The sequence below is a fragment of the Bos mutus genome, chromosome 6 (genome assembly GCF_027580195.1).
Source record: "Bos mutus isolate GX-2022 chromosome 6, NWIPB_WYAK_1.1, whole genome shotgun sequence".
Lineage (NCBI taxonomy): Eukaryota > Metazoa > Chordata > Mammalia > Artiodactyla > Bovidae > Bos > Bos mutus.
Window position 1 is genome coordinate 5,937,815 of NC_091622.1, and position 12,820 is coordinate 5,950,634.

Sequence of the window (12,820 nt, forward strand, 5' to 3'; positions counted from 1 at the left end):
TTGAATCCTAGTACTTAGGAACCTGAATTTTATATTCTGGTTTCACTCTCCCCTGCAGAGTGGAAAGATCACAGACTTAGGGGTTATACCTGGAGAAGCACTGGGGTCTCCACATTCTCGCACTACCTGGTTAACTTCTCTGAAAATCAGCTGCTCTTGTGATGAAATAGGAGTAATCATATCGACCCAAAAGTGTTGTGACAAAGATTAGAAGGATTAACAGAGAAAGTACCTGTTACATTGCAGACCCTTCCTTCTCCTTTTTTTAAATAGCAAACTTTTTGCCATTATAAATTTCTTTTTTTTTTTTTTTACCAGGAATGGGTTTATTAACTATATTAGAGCCACTGGCCATTGATAATGTATTTCTGATGCCAGTTATCTTCAGGGCACTGCTGTTTATATCTTGCAACTTCCTAAAAGTTTCTCTTCACCCCGACTGCCTCTTCTTGGCCAGCCAGGCTGCAAGAGTAAAAGCATCCACTCCTGTAATCTTTCTTGTCTTGTCTCCTAACCTGGGAAGATCCGTAAACATACTCTTGAAAGAAATAGGTATAGCAGGACTTGTGCATAACAGTTGGATAAAATGGATCACAAGCAAGTAAAGTCAGTCTTACCAGTCATTTAAAGAAATAAGAAACTTTGATTCTCAAAAAGCCAGACAATTTAAAACAACAATGAAAAGGTCAAAATTAGCAAAGATACACATTGGCAACACAGAAAAAGAAAACTAACATAGCCAATAATAATTTAAAAGTGCTCATTCTCTGTAGTAATCAGGGAAATACAAATTAAAGCAATAATGAGATACATTTTTACCAACAGATTGACAAAGATTAAAAAGCCAATCATACTAGGTGCTGGTTAGGATGTGAGGCTAACAGAACTTTTCTGCACTGATGATAAAGGTAAAAATTCTATAATCCTTTAAAGATTTCATCAAAGAAACTCACGTGTGTGTGTGCATACTGTCTCACCTAGTCGTGTCTGACTCTCTGCAACCCCATGGACTGTAGCCCGCCAGGCTCCTCTGCCCATAGGACTCTCCAGGCAAGAATACTGGAGTGGGTTGCCATGCCCTCCTCCAGGGGATCTTCCCAACCCAGATATCAAACCCAGGTCTCTTGTGTCTCCTGCATTGGCAGGTGGGTTCTTTACCATTAGTACCACCTGGAAGCCCCAAAGCTCTCACATGTGTACAAAGAGTCCTATAAAGATATGTTCATTGCGGATTGTTTGTAATAGCAAAAAAATGCAACTATCCCAGACATTTGGCATGAAATACAATGAGACTGGGAAGAGAAAAGTCCAATTTGATATTTTCATAATTTAACTTAAAAAGAGGAAACATTACCAACTATTGAGTAGTTCTATATCAATGGCTGTCAAAGTATATTTTGTCCCTAAACCAGTAGCATTTGGCATCACCTGAGAACTTTTAGTAAACTTAGTAAAACAGATTCTCAGGCATCAACCTAGATCTCTGACTCCGACACTCTGGAGGTGGGACCCACCAAGCAGTGTTTTAACAAGCCTCACTTTCCTACTGTTTTAGATGACAAGGGGTGGATGTTTACTGTCTCATTCTCTGTGATTTTCTATATTTTTAAAATTAAAACAATCTCAGACTTTTCTTTCATGCTTTTCCAAAGTCCTTTTTTCAACTCCATAGCTAAAGACTTACCGAGTGTGTATATTTCTTGCTGCCACATAAGTTTCATGTATGAGGACAGAACTCTTAATATCAAGGGAAAAAGAGAGGAAAAAATGGTCAAATGTTATTCAGATGTGAAGTGTCCAGTAAGTGTGTGTGTGGTAAGTCACTTCAGTCGTGTCCGCCTCTTTGTGACCTTATGGACTGTAGCCCACCAGGCTTCTGTGTCCCTGGGACTCTCCAGGCACAAATACTAGAGCGGGTTGCCATGCCCTTCTCCAGGGGGTCTTCCCAACCCAGGGATCGAACCCATGTCTCTTACATCTCCTGTATTGGCAAGCAGGTTCTTTACCACTAGCACCAAAACTTCAGTAAGTACGTCACCCTAAAAAACTTGATTTCTTTGACCCTTCTTCCCTTATCATCAACAGCAATTATCTATGAGGCATTGAGAACAATGTCAAGTATTGATGCTTCCATAGGCATAAGATATAAATCATGTCCTTAGGAAACAATTGTGTTGCAAATTTAGGATGTAAGTAGAAGGAATGAGGTTAAAAATGAGAATGCCTCATCACCAGATTATGGCACACTTAACTGCCACACAGAATCTCAAAGGACTTTGAAGGCAAGCTTTTGGGAGACAGCCTCAGTTGAGAAAGTGGAAGAAAATTTTTCAAGGGATGATGTGCGCCAAGGTCATTGTGGTATTCTGTGTCAAAGACCCTTGTAAGTGATTTTAGTTGATGTGGAGTGTATGGAATCAGAATCTTCCGTTTTTTTTGTCCTATAGATGGATGGATGGAACCATTGAGATTATTTTTGTGTGCAAAATAGTGTTCCAAGAAGAACACTATAAGTTTGGCGTAAGTGTCAAGGGTGGACTGAAGGTAAGAAAACAGCAGCAGTGAGATGTCAGGGCTTTCAAAGAAAGTGAGGATTTAAATGGTGAAGCACAAGATATGATATGGGGTGAGGAAGAGTGCAGAGGAACAGGAGCATGTGAGATTAATGCTAACGGAATGTATTAGTTTCTTACTGCTGCCGTGAAAAAACTACTGGGATTTCAATGCTTAAAACGACACAAATGTATTATCTTAGAGTTTTGGAGGTCAGAGTCTGAAATAGTTCTCAGCAGGCTGGCACAAAGTGTCAGCAGGGCTGTGTTTCTCTGTGGAGTCTCTAGAGAAGAAATCTATCCTCTTACCTTTTCTGCTTCAGTGGGCTGCCTGCAGCACTTGGCTTGTGGCCCCTTCCTCATCTTCAGAACCTGCAGCTGCACCTTAAAATCTCTAACTCTGACTTGCCTGCCTCAAACTTTCGGTCATAAGGATTCTTGTGATTACATTGTATGTGCTTAGTTGCTCAGTCGTGTCTGACTCTTTGTGACCCCATGGACTGTAGCCTGCCAGGCTCCTCTGTCCATGGGATTTCTCAGGCAAAAATACTGGAGTGCATCGCCATTTCCTTCTCCAGGGGATTTTTCCCAACCCAGGGATGGAACCTGAGTCTCCTGCATTGGCAGGTGGTTTCTTTACCACTGAGCCATTGGGAAAGCCCTCTGATTACATTAGGAACACCCAGATTATTCAGGATAGTCTCCAGATATGTAACTTAGTCATATCTGCCAAATCGCTTTTGTCATTTGAGGTCACATAGTCGTAGGTTCCAGGGAGTAGGATGGGACATCCTTGTAGGTCTTTATCTTGCCTACCGCATGGAACAAAGCCATCATTTGCTGATTGCCTAGGATTTGGAAAAGAGGTGAAAAAGCCTGGAGTGGTCAGGTCAACCTGTCTGTTTCATTTTGTCAGTATAAGAGGTGTGGGCAAGAGCACGGGAGTAGGATTCCCTTCCAAGTGTAACAGCCTGACCAGAACGCCAGCTCCGTGAAGACCAGATCTGTATCTGTCTTGTTCACTACTGTGCCCTCTTCATTGTCTACAGCACTGACTGGGACATTCATGGTGCTTATTAATTATCTGTTGAATGAAATATTTGTTGCTGAGTGAATGACTGAGTTGGGAAAGCTTGAGGAAGAGCACTAGGGAGAACTCTCCACTGTCTTCTGTCTGCATCAAGTTCCTGTTTTCTTGGTGAAGTTAGGTTTTCAGCTCAGGTTGTAGATGGTCTGGAATCACGTCATAATGATAGAGACATTCTGCTGGTGGGAGAGAGAGACAGCTAGGATTGTAGAGCCTTTTCCTTCTCTCTCTGGCTTTTAGCCTCCATGCCGAGCATCCCCTGGAACGAGGAGCAGGGAGAAGCGTAGAAACTAATGTATGGCCTCAGTGAAGGTTGGGGCAGCTGCTGATGGAGGAAGAAGTAGTTCGCTATGGCGACAATCGCTTGTCCCTGCAGCGACCAGCTGTCACATTCCTCATTGTCACCCAGCCAGAGTCAAGTCTTGCCCTTTGCATTCCTAAAAGAACACTTGACCCTGTGAGGACATGATATGCATTTATGCTCTAAAAAGTGCCAGTGAAATAGAAAACCGAGAAGCTTCTTGATGCTTTAAAAAATAGCATAAAGCATTGGTGTTTGAGGGCCCTGCAGGTAGGTAGCCAGCGGGTAAGCAGAAGCGATTGGGTTTCTGATATAGAAACTAACATGTTTAGGGGCTTTGCCTCTCAGATATGAGGTCTGACAAATACTTTGAATAAAAGCTGTCCTTGTAAACTGACATTAAAAACCTTGTCTTGAAGAAAATTAACTAATTTGTTGAAAGGAGCAAAAGATGGTAGAAAAAAGAAAGACTTTTTATTAACACGAGGAGGACATGGGGTACACACTTGGCTGGGCTCCATGAAATTTAGAGAATCAAAGTCTTCTGGTCTTTTACTGTCTTACATCACCTTGGACAAACAGTGTACCTTTTCTCGGATTTTTATCTGTTGTCTTTATCAGTGCTGTTTTAAAAATGTCATCCATCTAGGTATTGAGGCACATGTGAGTATTGTATTTTCCCAGTCTAACAGTCTCTTGAAAGAACTTGCCTGTTTTTTTTGAAAGAATATATTAATTATATTTAATTTATCATCCCTTAAATTAACCTCTCTATCTAAATCTATAAAATTATTAGTAAGAGAAATAACTGGTTACCACAAAGGATGGAAAATTCATCATTGGAAGTCCTTATTCCATAAAGTTGCCTAATGATTAATATCTTGTTGTAATGCTAAGGAAACAAAATTAAATATAGGAAAGAGCTGGTATTCATGGTGTACATGGTAGGTTTTAAAGCCTGTGAACAAGATTTCTGGTCAGTTTGCCAGACAGAACAAATGCAGAACACCACCCCACCCCATCCCTATTCTGCAAACAAGTGGAGGATGAAATTTCACCAAAAGCAATTTTTAAAATGACAGATGATCTCAAGAAAGGGAAAACACAGGTATCGGAAAGAAGGAGGGGAACTCAGGGTAAGCAACATGAGTGACCAAAGTCCAGATGGCGTATAGAGGCATGAGACTCGGGGTGGTAAGAAGAATGTCTATGGGTAACAGAGAGCGGCGGGAGGGGATGAGTCCCCTCTGCAGGCACGGTGCGGGGAGGGAAGGGACTAAGCTCCCAGGGGAAGCCGAGGCCTATGAAGGTTCCATCCATGGAACCAGGCCAAGAGAACCCCACTTGTGGCCAGAAGCAGTAGCAGGGAAACTTGCCTCTGACTGCAGTTGGAGGAGAAAGGAGAGACCCCAGTGGCTGGTGAGAGCCGGGCTTGTGCCCCGCAGGGTATAGAGCTCAGATTCACACCCTGAGTGCAGCGCCAGGTCAGGAGCAAGTTGTGTGCCCGACACTTCATTCTTCAGGGGACGGGGGATGGACTTATGCTCAAAAGTGTGTTCCAAAAGATGAAGGACAACTGGTACTAGTATTTAAAGGAAAAAGGAGGAGGAGGAGATACAGGCAGGTTTGGAAAAAAAAATCAAATAGAAGTTCTCAAAATGGAAGATAGTTATTGAACTACCTGAACACTGTTGTGTTGGTTGAAAATTGTCTTGCTTATTAGTACATTGTCTCATTAGTTATGGTTCCAGATACAAATAGCACATGGATACATTTTTTTTTTACTGTACAATTATCTGAGGAGGTTTGCATAACAGTCTCTTTATCTGTTTTAATCTCATTTTCTTTAAAGTGGAGATTTACATCTTTTATCAAATGATTTATTAAAGACAAAAACTCACATGTCATCATTTGTGAGAAACTCTCTCTTTTATGCATATTTGGTCACCCTTCTGGGCTCTTAGCAATCTGTGGTTATAAAAGTAATCCTGTCATTCTTTGTGCTGTTAAGTGTATGTTTATATATCACCCATTCTTGAGCTCGTCCAGCCAGCCTTTCTTCCAGTTTTTAATCGCTCCTTGGTACACAGTAGGCCCCACAATATTTTGAGTAAAAGAACGAAGACTTAAAGTCATCCAGTTCCACTGGCAGCACTGTGTATTAGACCCCAGGCCTTAAAGAGGCTCCCATCAGTTGTATTTCAGTGAATGTGTCTGGCTGCAATCCTGATGTTCTGACCTTAGACAGAAGCTTTTGTAAGCATTTAGTCATTGAGATTGGAGCCTTGAGAAATCTGTTGGCCAAGAACTAACGAGTGTAAAATAGGTACAGGATAATTGAATGATTCTGCTTTTTAAAAGTCAACATCCTTGTACGCTGTCATGGGGTGGGGAAGAAATGTGTTGAGAAGAGCAGAAAACGGCATCAGACAAGAATGTGTTTCCCCTTCCTTCCTCTGCTGTGTTAGAGAGGAATTTTGTTTCCATTTCTTAAAGCTAAGGGACTAGGATGAGCTAAGAAAAAAGGATGAACTGTCCACACAAAACTAAGGACTTTATTCCTCAAATATAATCATTTAGAGGATAATAGCTTTTTCCACTAATTAAATTGCAGAAGGAAGGAAAGAGTGGAACTTTTAGTATTAAAGAGGAAGCAAAAGGAAGTTGAAAGTCTTTATAAAACTGAGTTAATAATGGAAACTAAGTTGGAACTAAATGAGTAAGTAAAATATACTTTAAGCAGGAAGATGAGAAGGTTCTTAGGATTCTTGGTAAGTGTTTTGTGGAAATATAAAGCACATTTCCAGAGTTTAGCTCAGTCTTCTTAAGATATAGTTTATCTTTCAAACACCTTCTGATTTGAAATCATGCTCAGTCTGTTAATTTCTTATTTGATTTTTCAATAAAACTTCTTTCCCCCGAAATAAGTCTGTTGATGGTAAGATAATTTTCAAGGTCAGAAATTTCCAAAGAAGTTAGACAATGTTCCTACATTAGGAATTATTTTTACCCTAATTGGTTCTCCTGTATGTTAAATTCTGTGACTGGGCCATTGGTCCTGTTTCATTTGCAATAAAATAACATTTAGCCCATTTGAAATATTATAGTTAAAACCAATATAAAATGTTCATTTTGTCATATATTTTATTGAAAGGTAATATAAATTGTGTTTATTTTTTTATTAAAAAGCCATGAAAATTATTCACAATAAAAGTGATTGCCAATAAATTTCTTTTCACAGAGCAGCATGAAATTCCAAAATAAAATATAGTTTGGGACTCAAGAAATTAGAAACATTTGAACTCTTATGAGGAAAAAAAAATTACAAAATGCTAGGGAACTAGTTTAAATGCTGAGGGATTTAACTTTGTAGCTATTGTTTTAATTTTATAGCTTATTGTTATTTTAAAGCACATGTAGAAATTCTTCTGTAAACACACTTTGGTGAATTTATACCAATAATTTCTGTCAATGAAATTGTCAATGTTCTCTTCTTAAACCAGGTTGTTGGTGTAGCCCAGGCCATCAACAAGAAATCAGGAAATGGTGGGACATTCACTGAAAAAGATGAAAAGGTACCAAAACTTGTGCCTGGTATGATCTCAATTTAGGAAGATGTTTTCTCTTTAGAGTGTATAGACCTTTGGAATAAGTGATTGTCAAAACTGTTGATCACAAAAGCAGTATGGTTTGAAAGGATCTGAAATGTTCAGAGGGGTCTCTTTCCTCTGGCTAAATCAGTACTGACCTGTGGTCCTCAGTCAACAGAACCCCCGCCCCAGCCCGACCCCTGCTCACCACGCCCCCAAGCCTGCCTCGCCACGCCCCCAAGCCTGCCTCAAGGCTGTGTGCATGCTGGGGCTATCTAGAGAGTGACATGGTATTTTAACTCTCCCATTTACTTTTCATCACTGCTATAAAGAAATTCAACATTAAGTTAAAAAACAAAACCCTAAAGCACTGCTCCAAGTTCAGCACTCCAGGTCTGCTAAAAATTGGAATTGCTTCCTGGTGAAGCAAATTTCAGAACATTTTATAAGCTTTGCACACAGACGATGGGGCGCCAAGGTGTGAATTCAGGCTGGATGATGTGAATTTAGCTTCAGAAAGAGTGGCAGTCAGCATTATTTTATTACGTTTCTCGTCCAACTCTGGAGGGATAGTTTCCTTGCACCACATCGATGTGTTTTGCGTTTTAAGGACGGAAGCCCTTAAACCTGTTTATAACTTCATTCTGTCTGTAGGTTTTATTATTTCTCTTCCTGGATATGTAATTATATGTATATCATGGCACCCACTGAATTCTTCCTCTTTAAGCCCATTGCTATTTCTGTCCCTCCACTGAAAATGAGTAGGAACTTTTGGAAGACATTCCAATAAGACAGAGTTATTTTTGTCTCCTGCTGTAGGCTGTATTGACACTGGTGCTGGTCCCCATGTCTTAATTGCTTCGGAACATAGCAAGTACCTTTTTAAATGTGTAGTAGTCATCTAGTCTCCTATTCTCTTAATGACATCTGAGAATATTTGGTGGGAAACACTGTCCTAGATTGGCTGTTTATTCCATTTTTTGTCTATAATCCATTCAGGTAAACCCCCCTTGAAAGATTGTCATTCTTAGTCTGTATCATCTCTTGGCAGAATAAATTCATGATTGTGAATAAAATATGCCACTTCTTTTAATCAGTAATTAGTATAACTGTGAACACATCACCTTGGTATAGTATCGTGAGGGTGATAGGCCCGTGTTTAAAAGAATATATTTAATATTTGCAATTTAGTATGGGACTGCGGTTGCCAGTATTCTCCTAACAAGTATGTGAGCTTTCAGTTTGCCCTGGTAATAAAGTACGGACTATTTTTGTAGTCTTAGCTTTAATCCAAGTCTTAGTATCATTTAGAGACTACACCAACTTTTGCATAAAGTGAATTTCAATATCAAATCATGTAAAGAGATCTCTGTCTCCTCTCTTTCTCCTTGCTTATTTTACAACTATTTTATGACATTAGGCAACTTTATTAACATTTATCATCTACTGATTGTATCATTTAGCTAACACTTGATTTGCATCAGTTTCTAAATTTATGCAGAATAAACATCTACTGTGTTTATTTGATGCTGTTGGTTTTTTAATATTTATTTGAACTATAAATATTTTTGGATGTTGTTCCTGTTTCCAGCAATATAACAAGACAGGTTTATTGACAGTTCTTAACTTGGCTGTTGTCTGTTTTCTAGGACTTTGCTGCTTACTTGGCATTTTGTGGAATTGTTCTTCATAATGCTCAACTCTATGAGACTTCACTGCTGGAGAACAAGAGAAATCAGGCAAGTCTGATTATAAAGAGAGAGTATAGAAATTCTTTTTAAGAAAATGGTTAAATTTTTATATTATATATATATCATATAGATTCAGTTTCTAAATATTTTAACTGTTTCTACTGTTTGTTCTGATAGATATTTTTTCCATTTTGTATTTTTCTGTGAGCTATTGCTTTATCACTGTTAACAGGTAAAGATTTGCTTTTAACTTTACACCACCCTTTGTCATCATGGTACCAGTATTATGATGTCACTGTTTTAAGTTATTGAATGAATTGCACTTGTAATATTAAGGATTTAGTTCTTATATTATCACTTAGAGATGTCATCTCTTGATTCCCTGCTGTATAAGATAAGGATCTTAACATCCCTCATCTCTCCTTCCCAATTACTACTCCTTACCTCTGCTTTTCCTATCTAGACTTCTTCTTTTATGTTGTCCACACTGATAACATGTATACAGATGGTCTTCAATTTACACTGCTTATTTAGACTTACATTTTCAACTTTGTGATGGTGCAAAAGCTATTCACATTCAGTGGAAGCCATACTTCACACTTTGAATATTGCTCTTTTCCTGGGATAGTGACACATACTCATGATGCTGGGCAGCGGCAGTAGCCAAAGCTCACAGACACACCATCATGAGGGTAAGCAACTTCAAACCATTCTGTTTCCCACACAGCCATTCCAGTTTTCACTTTTAGTACAGTATTGAGTAAATTCATTAGATATTCAATACTTTATTATAAAATAGGCTTTGTGTTAGATGATCATGCTCAGCCGTGGGCGAATGTAAGTGTTCTGAGCATGTTTAAGGTAGGCTGGACTAAGTTGTGATGTTCAGGTGGTTGGGTATATTAAACAGATTTTTGACTTGCAGTATTTTTAACTTACAATGGATTCATCAAGATGTGATTCCATCGTAAATTGAGGAAGAACTGTATTGTTCTACGACCATGATGAACTTTTCTAAAGCTTTGTCTGGATTAATTCCAAAGTTGCAATTTAAAATAAAGTATTTATAAGTACTGCGATATAAATATTGCTCATATTACCTTTGTTATATAATTTAGTTGTTCTTGTTGATTCTGAAATTTATTCCTTTTTCCTTGAACTGTTTGCACTGGTGTAGCCTCAAGTTATTGCTCTCCCCCCACAAACTCTCCATTATTTAGGCATTCTCTGGAGTTCTTCTTTTTTATGTAGAATCTCCAGATTGAGATTCTCTTTCTTTCTCCTTTCAAGCAAACCTGTTTCTCCTCATGCCTGCTGTGCAGGGTTCATGGTAGAACTTTCCCTCACTGTTTTCTTAGGAAGACTCCATTAGTTATCCACTGGATCCCAGAACTCCTTCTTTCTCAGTTTACTCCTTTGTTCTGTTGTAGCACATTCTTAATTAACTACTTGCAACACGTATTGTGATGTGAGCACCTTACATGTATAAAAATATTTATTATAACATCCTGCCAGTGTGGCTGGGTATAAACTTCTGCATTGAAAAATGTTTCTCAGAATTTAAAGATAATGCTTTGTCTTCTGCCAGCATTGATATTGTTCTGATTCCTGGAGCTCTTTTTTTATCTATAAGCTTTTGGGATTATTTCTTTGTCATTGCTCTTGTAACTAAATTTCACAATATGATTCTTGTTTTTATTCATCATGCTTGTACCTGGTCATTCCTTTCAGTCTGGAGATGTAAGCCCTTAGGTTTTATGTATTTCTTTTTCATTATTTCTTTGATAATTCATCCCCCTACCCTTTAATTTCTCTTTTTAGAACTTGTGTTAATAAGACAGTGGACTTTCCATGGCTTTCAACTGCAGCATCTTCCTAACATCTCCCTGCTCCAGTCTCACCACTCATTAATCCAGTCTTCTTTTTATGAAAATGAGGTGATCTTGTCCCTTCTCTACTGCAATCCATCACAGTCCAAATGGCTTCAAAAGACGGGGCTTTTGGGATTCTTTCTCCATTTACCTCTGCAATATCATCTGCTTAGTTTTCCCCTTTACACTCTGTATTCTTAAAAAATTTGATCAAAACATACAATATGCCAATTTCTCTCAATGTAGTTCTTTTTGACTGTGATATTTTCCTTCCTAACTTCAATGACTATTCTTCAATAACTATTCTAACTTCAATAATTATTCCTAACTGAATAATTCCTGCTCATCTTTCAGACCTCCCCTGGCATAGTATTGCTTCTGGTAAATCTTAAATAATAACCCTTTCTCTCCCCTCCATGCACAGGTAGTCCTGTGAGACTAGATGAAATTCTCTGGAGTTAAAGGAAAGAGAAATTATCAGGAAAAACATGAAAGGAACTCTGAAAATTTTGTTTATTTAGGAAAACATTTATTCTGTGAAAATGTTGGCAATGTTGGTAAATGTTGATCTCAGAAGTTTGGATCAACAAAAACAATATTGTGTTTTATGTATCAGACACTGTTCGATGTTAACTTATTTAGTCTTCACAACAGCCCCATAATTTTGGTACTGTTTTTCTCATTTTCAAGAAACTAGATCACAAAGCCTGCAGGAGGAGAAACCAGAATTAAAAACTCTTGGCTCTGACTTCAGAATCCGATCGTAACCACTGTACTAATTGTACTAACAATCAATAGGAAGTTTTCTTTTTAAACTTGGTTTTAATTTGTTAGATTATATATAAACCACTTACAACCCATATAAGTCATTGTATTGCTTTAATAATTACTAAATCAGAGCTCTTAATTTTTTTGTCTAGGTGCTGCTTGACCTTGCTAGCTTAATTTTTGAAGAACAACAATCATTAGAAGTAATTCTAAAGAAAATAGCTGCCACTATTATCTCTTTCATGCAGGTGCAGAAATGCACCATTTTCATAGTGGATGAAGATTGCTCCGTGAGTACAGAGTATGACTTTTTTATTTTTAGAAAGACAGAAGCTTGTGGTCCTTAAAGCACTGCTTTTAAACCTCATGTTGGCCTCAGAACTCCCTCTCAAGTCCAACTGAACATGGTTGTTTATGTAAAGCTGATTAAAGCATGCGTTGTTTGGTTGGAAGGGGGTAGAGGTGAGGTTGGAGGACGCCCCGGTGCACCCTCACCTTGTCGACCGTCCGCTGAGCAGTCACCACGGGAGTGTCAGCGTGCTGCTTTCATCAGGGCTGCACTACCCTGATGGAGAAGTGCAGCGTCATGACAGTGTACGGGCCTTTTTTGCCCAGGAATAGTGGTGCCCTCTTGCTGTGAGCAGGTAAACCTGTTCTGCCTGTTTATTCTGAGTGGAATGGGATTGTGTGGAAATCATAAGTCTTGGCCCAATGGAGGCAGTGCTGTTAAAGGTACCTGTTAGTCCCAAATTCTTCCCACCAGGGAAAGTTGCTTAAGTATTCTAAGTGGTAGATTTCAAGCCATTGATTTTCATGTAAAGCAGTAAGATCTGTGTGGAAAGATGGCGTATTCTCATAGAGTGCTGCTTACTTACAGGTCAGCTGACCTTGCTGTGAGCATCAGCACCTTTGGCCTAAGGCCGTTTTCTTTTCTGCAGTTTCTTTTCCTTCTTAACTGAT

General features: G+C 38.8%; 1 protein-coding gene across 3 annotated transcripts in view; it reads left to right on the forward strand.

Moving 5' to 3' along the window:
• PDE5A (phosphodiesterase 5A) overlaps positions 1 to 12,820 on the forward strand; it is a 151,686-nt gene that overhangs the window by 59,783 nt on the left and 79,083 nt on the right. For all 3 annotated transcript variants that reach the window (XM_070371936.1, XM_070371938.1, XM_070371937.1), the window contains exons 4-6: positions 7,444 to 7,515; positions 9,180 to 9,269; positions 12,013 to 12,150. In XM_070371936.1, the coding sequence (XP_070228037.1) occupies positions 7,444 to 7,515; positions 9,180 to 9,269; positions 12,013 to 12,150 (300 nt within the window). The remainder of the gene's footprint in view (positions 1 to 7,443; positions 7,516 to 9,179; positions 9,270 to 12,012; positions 12,151 to 12,820) is intronic.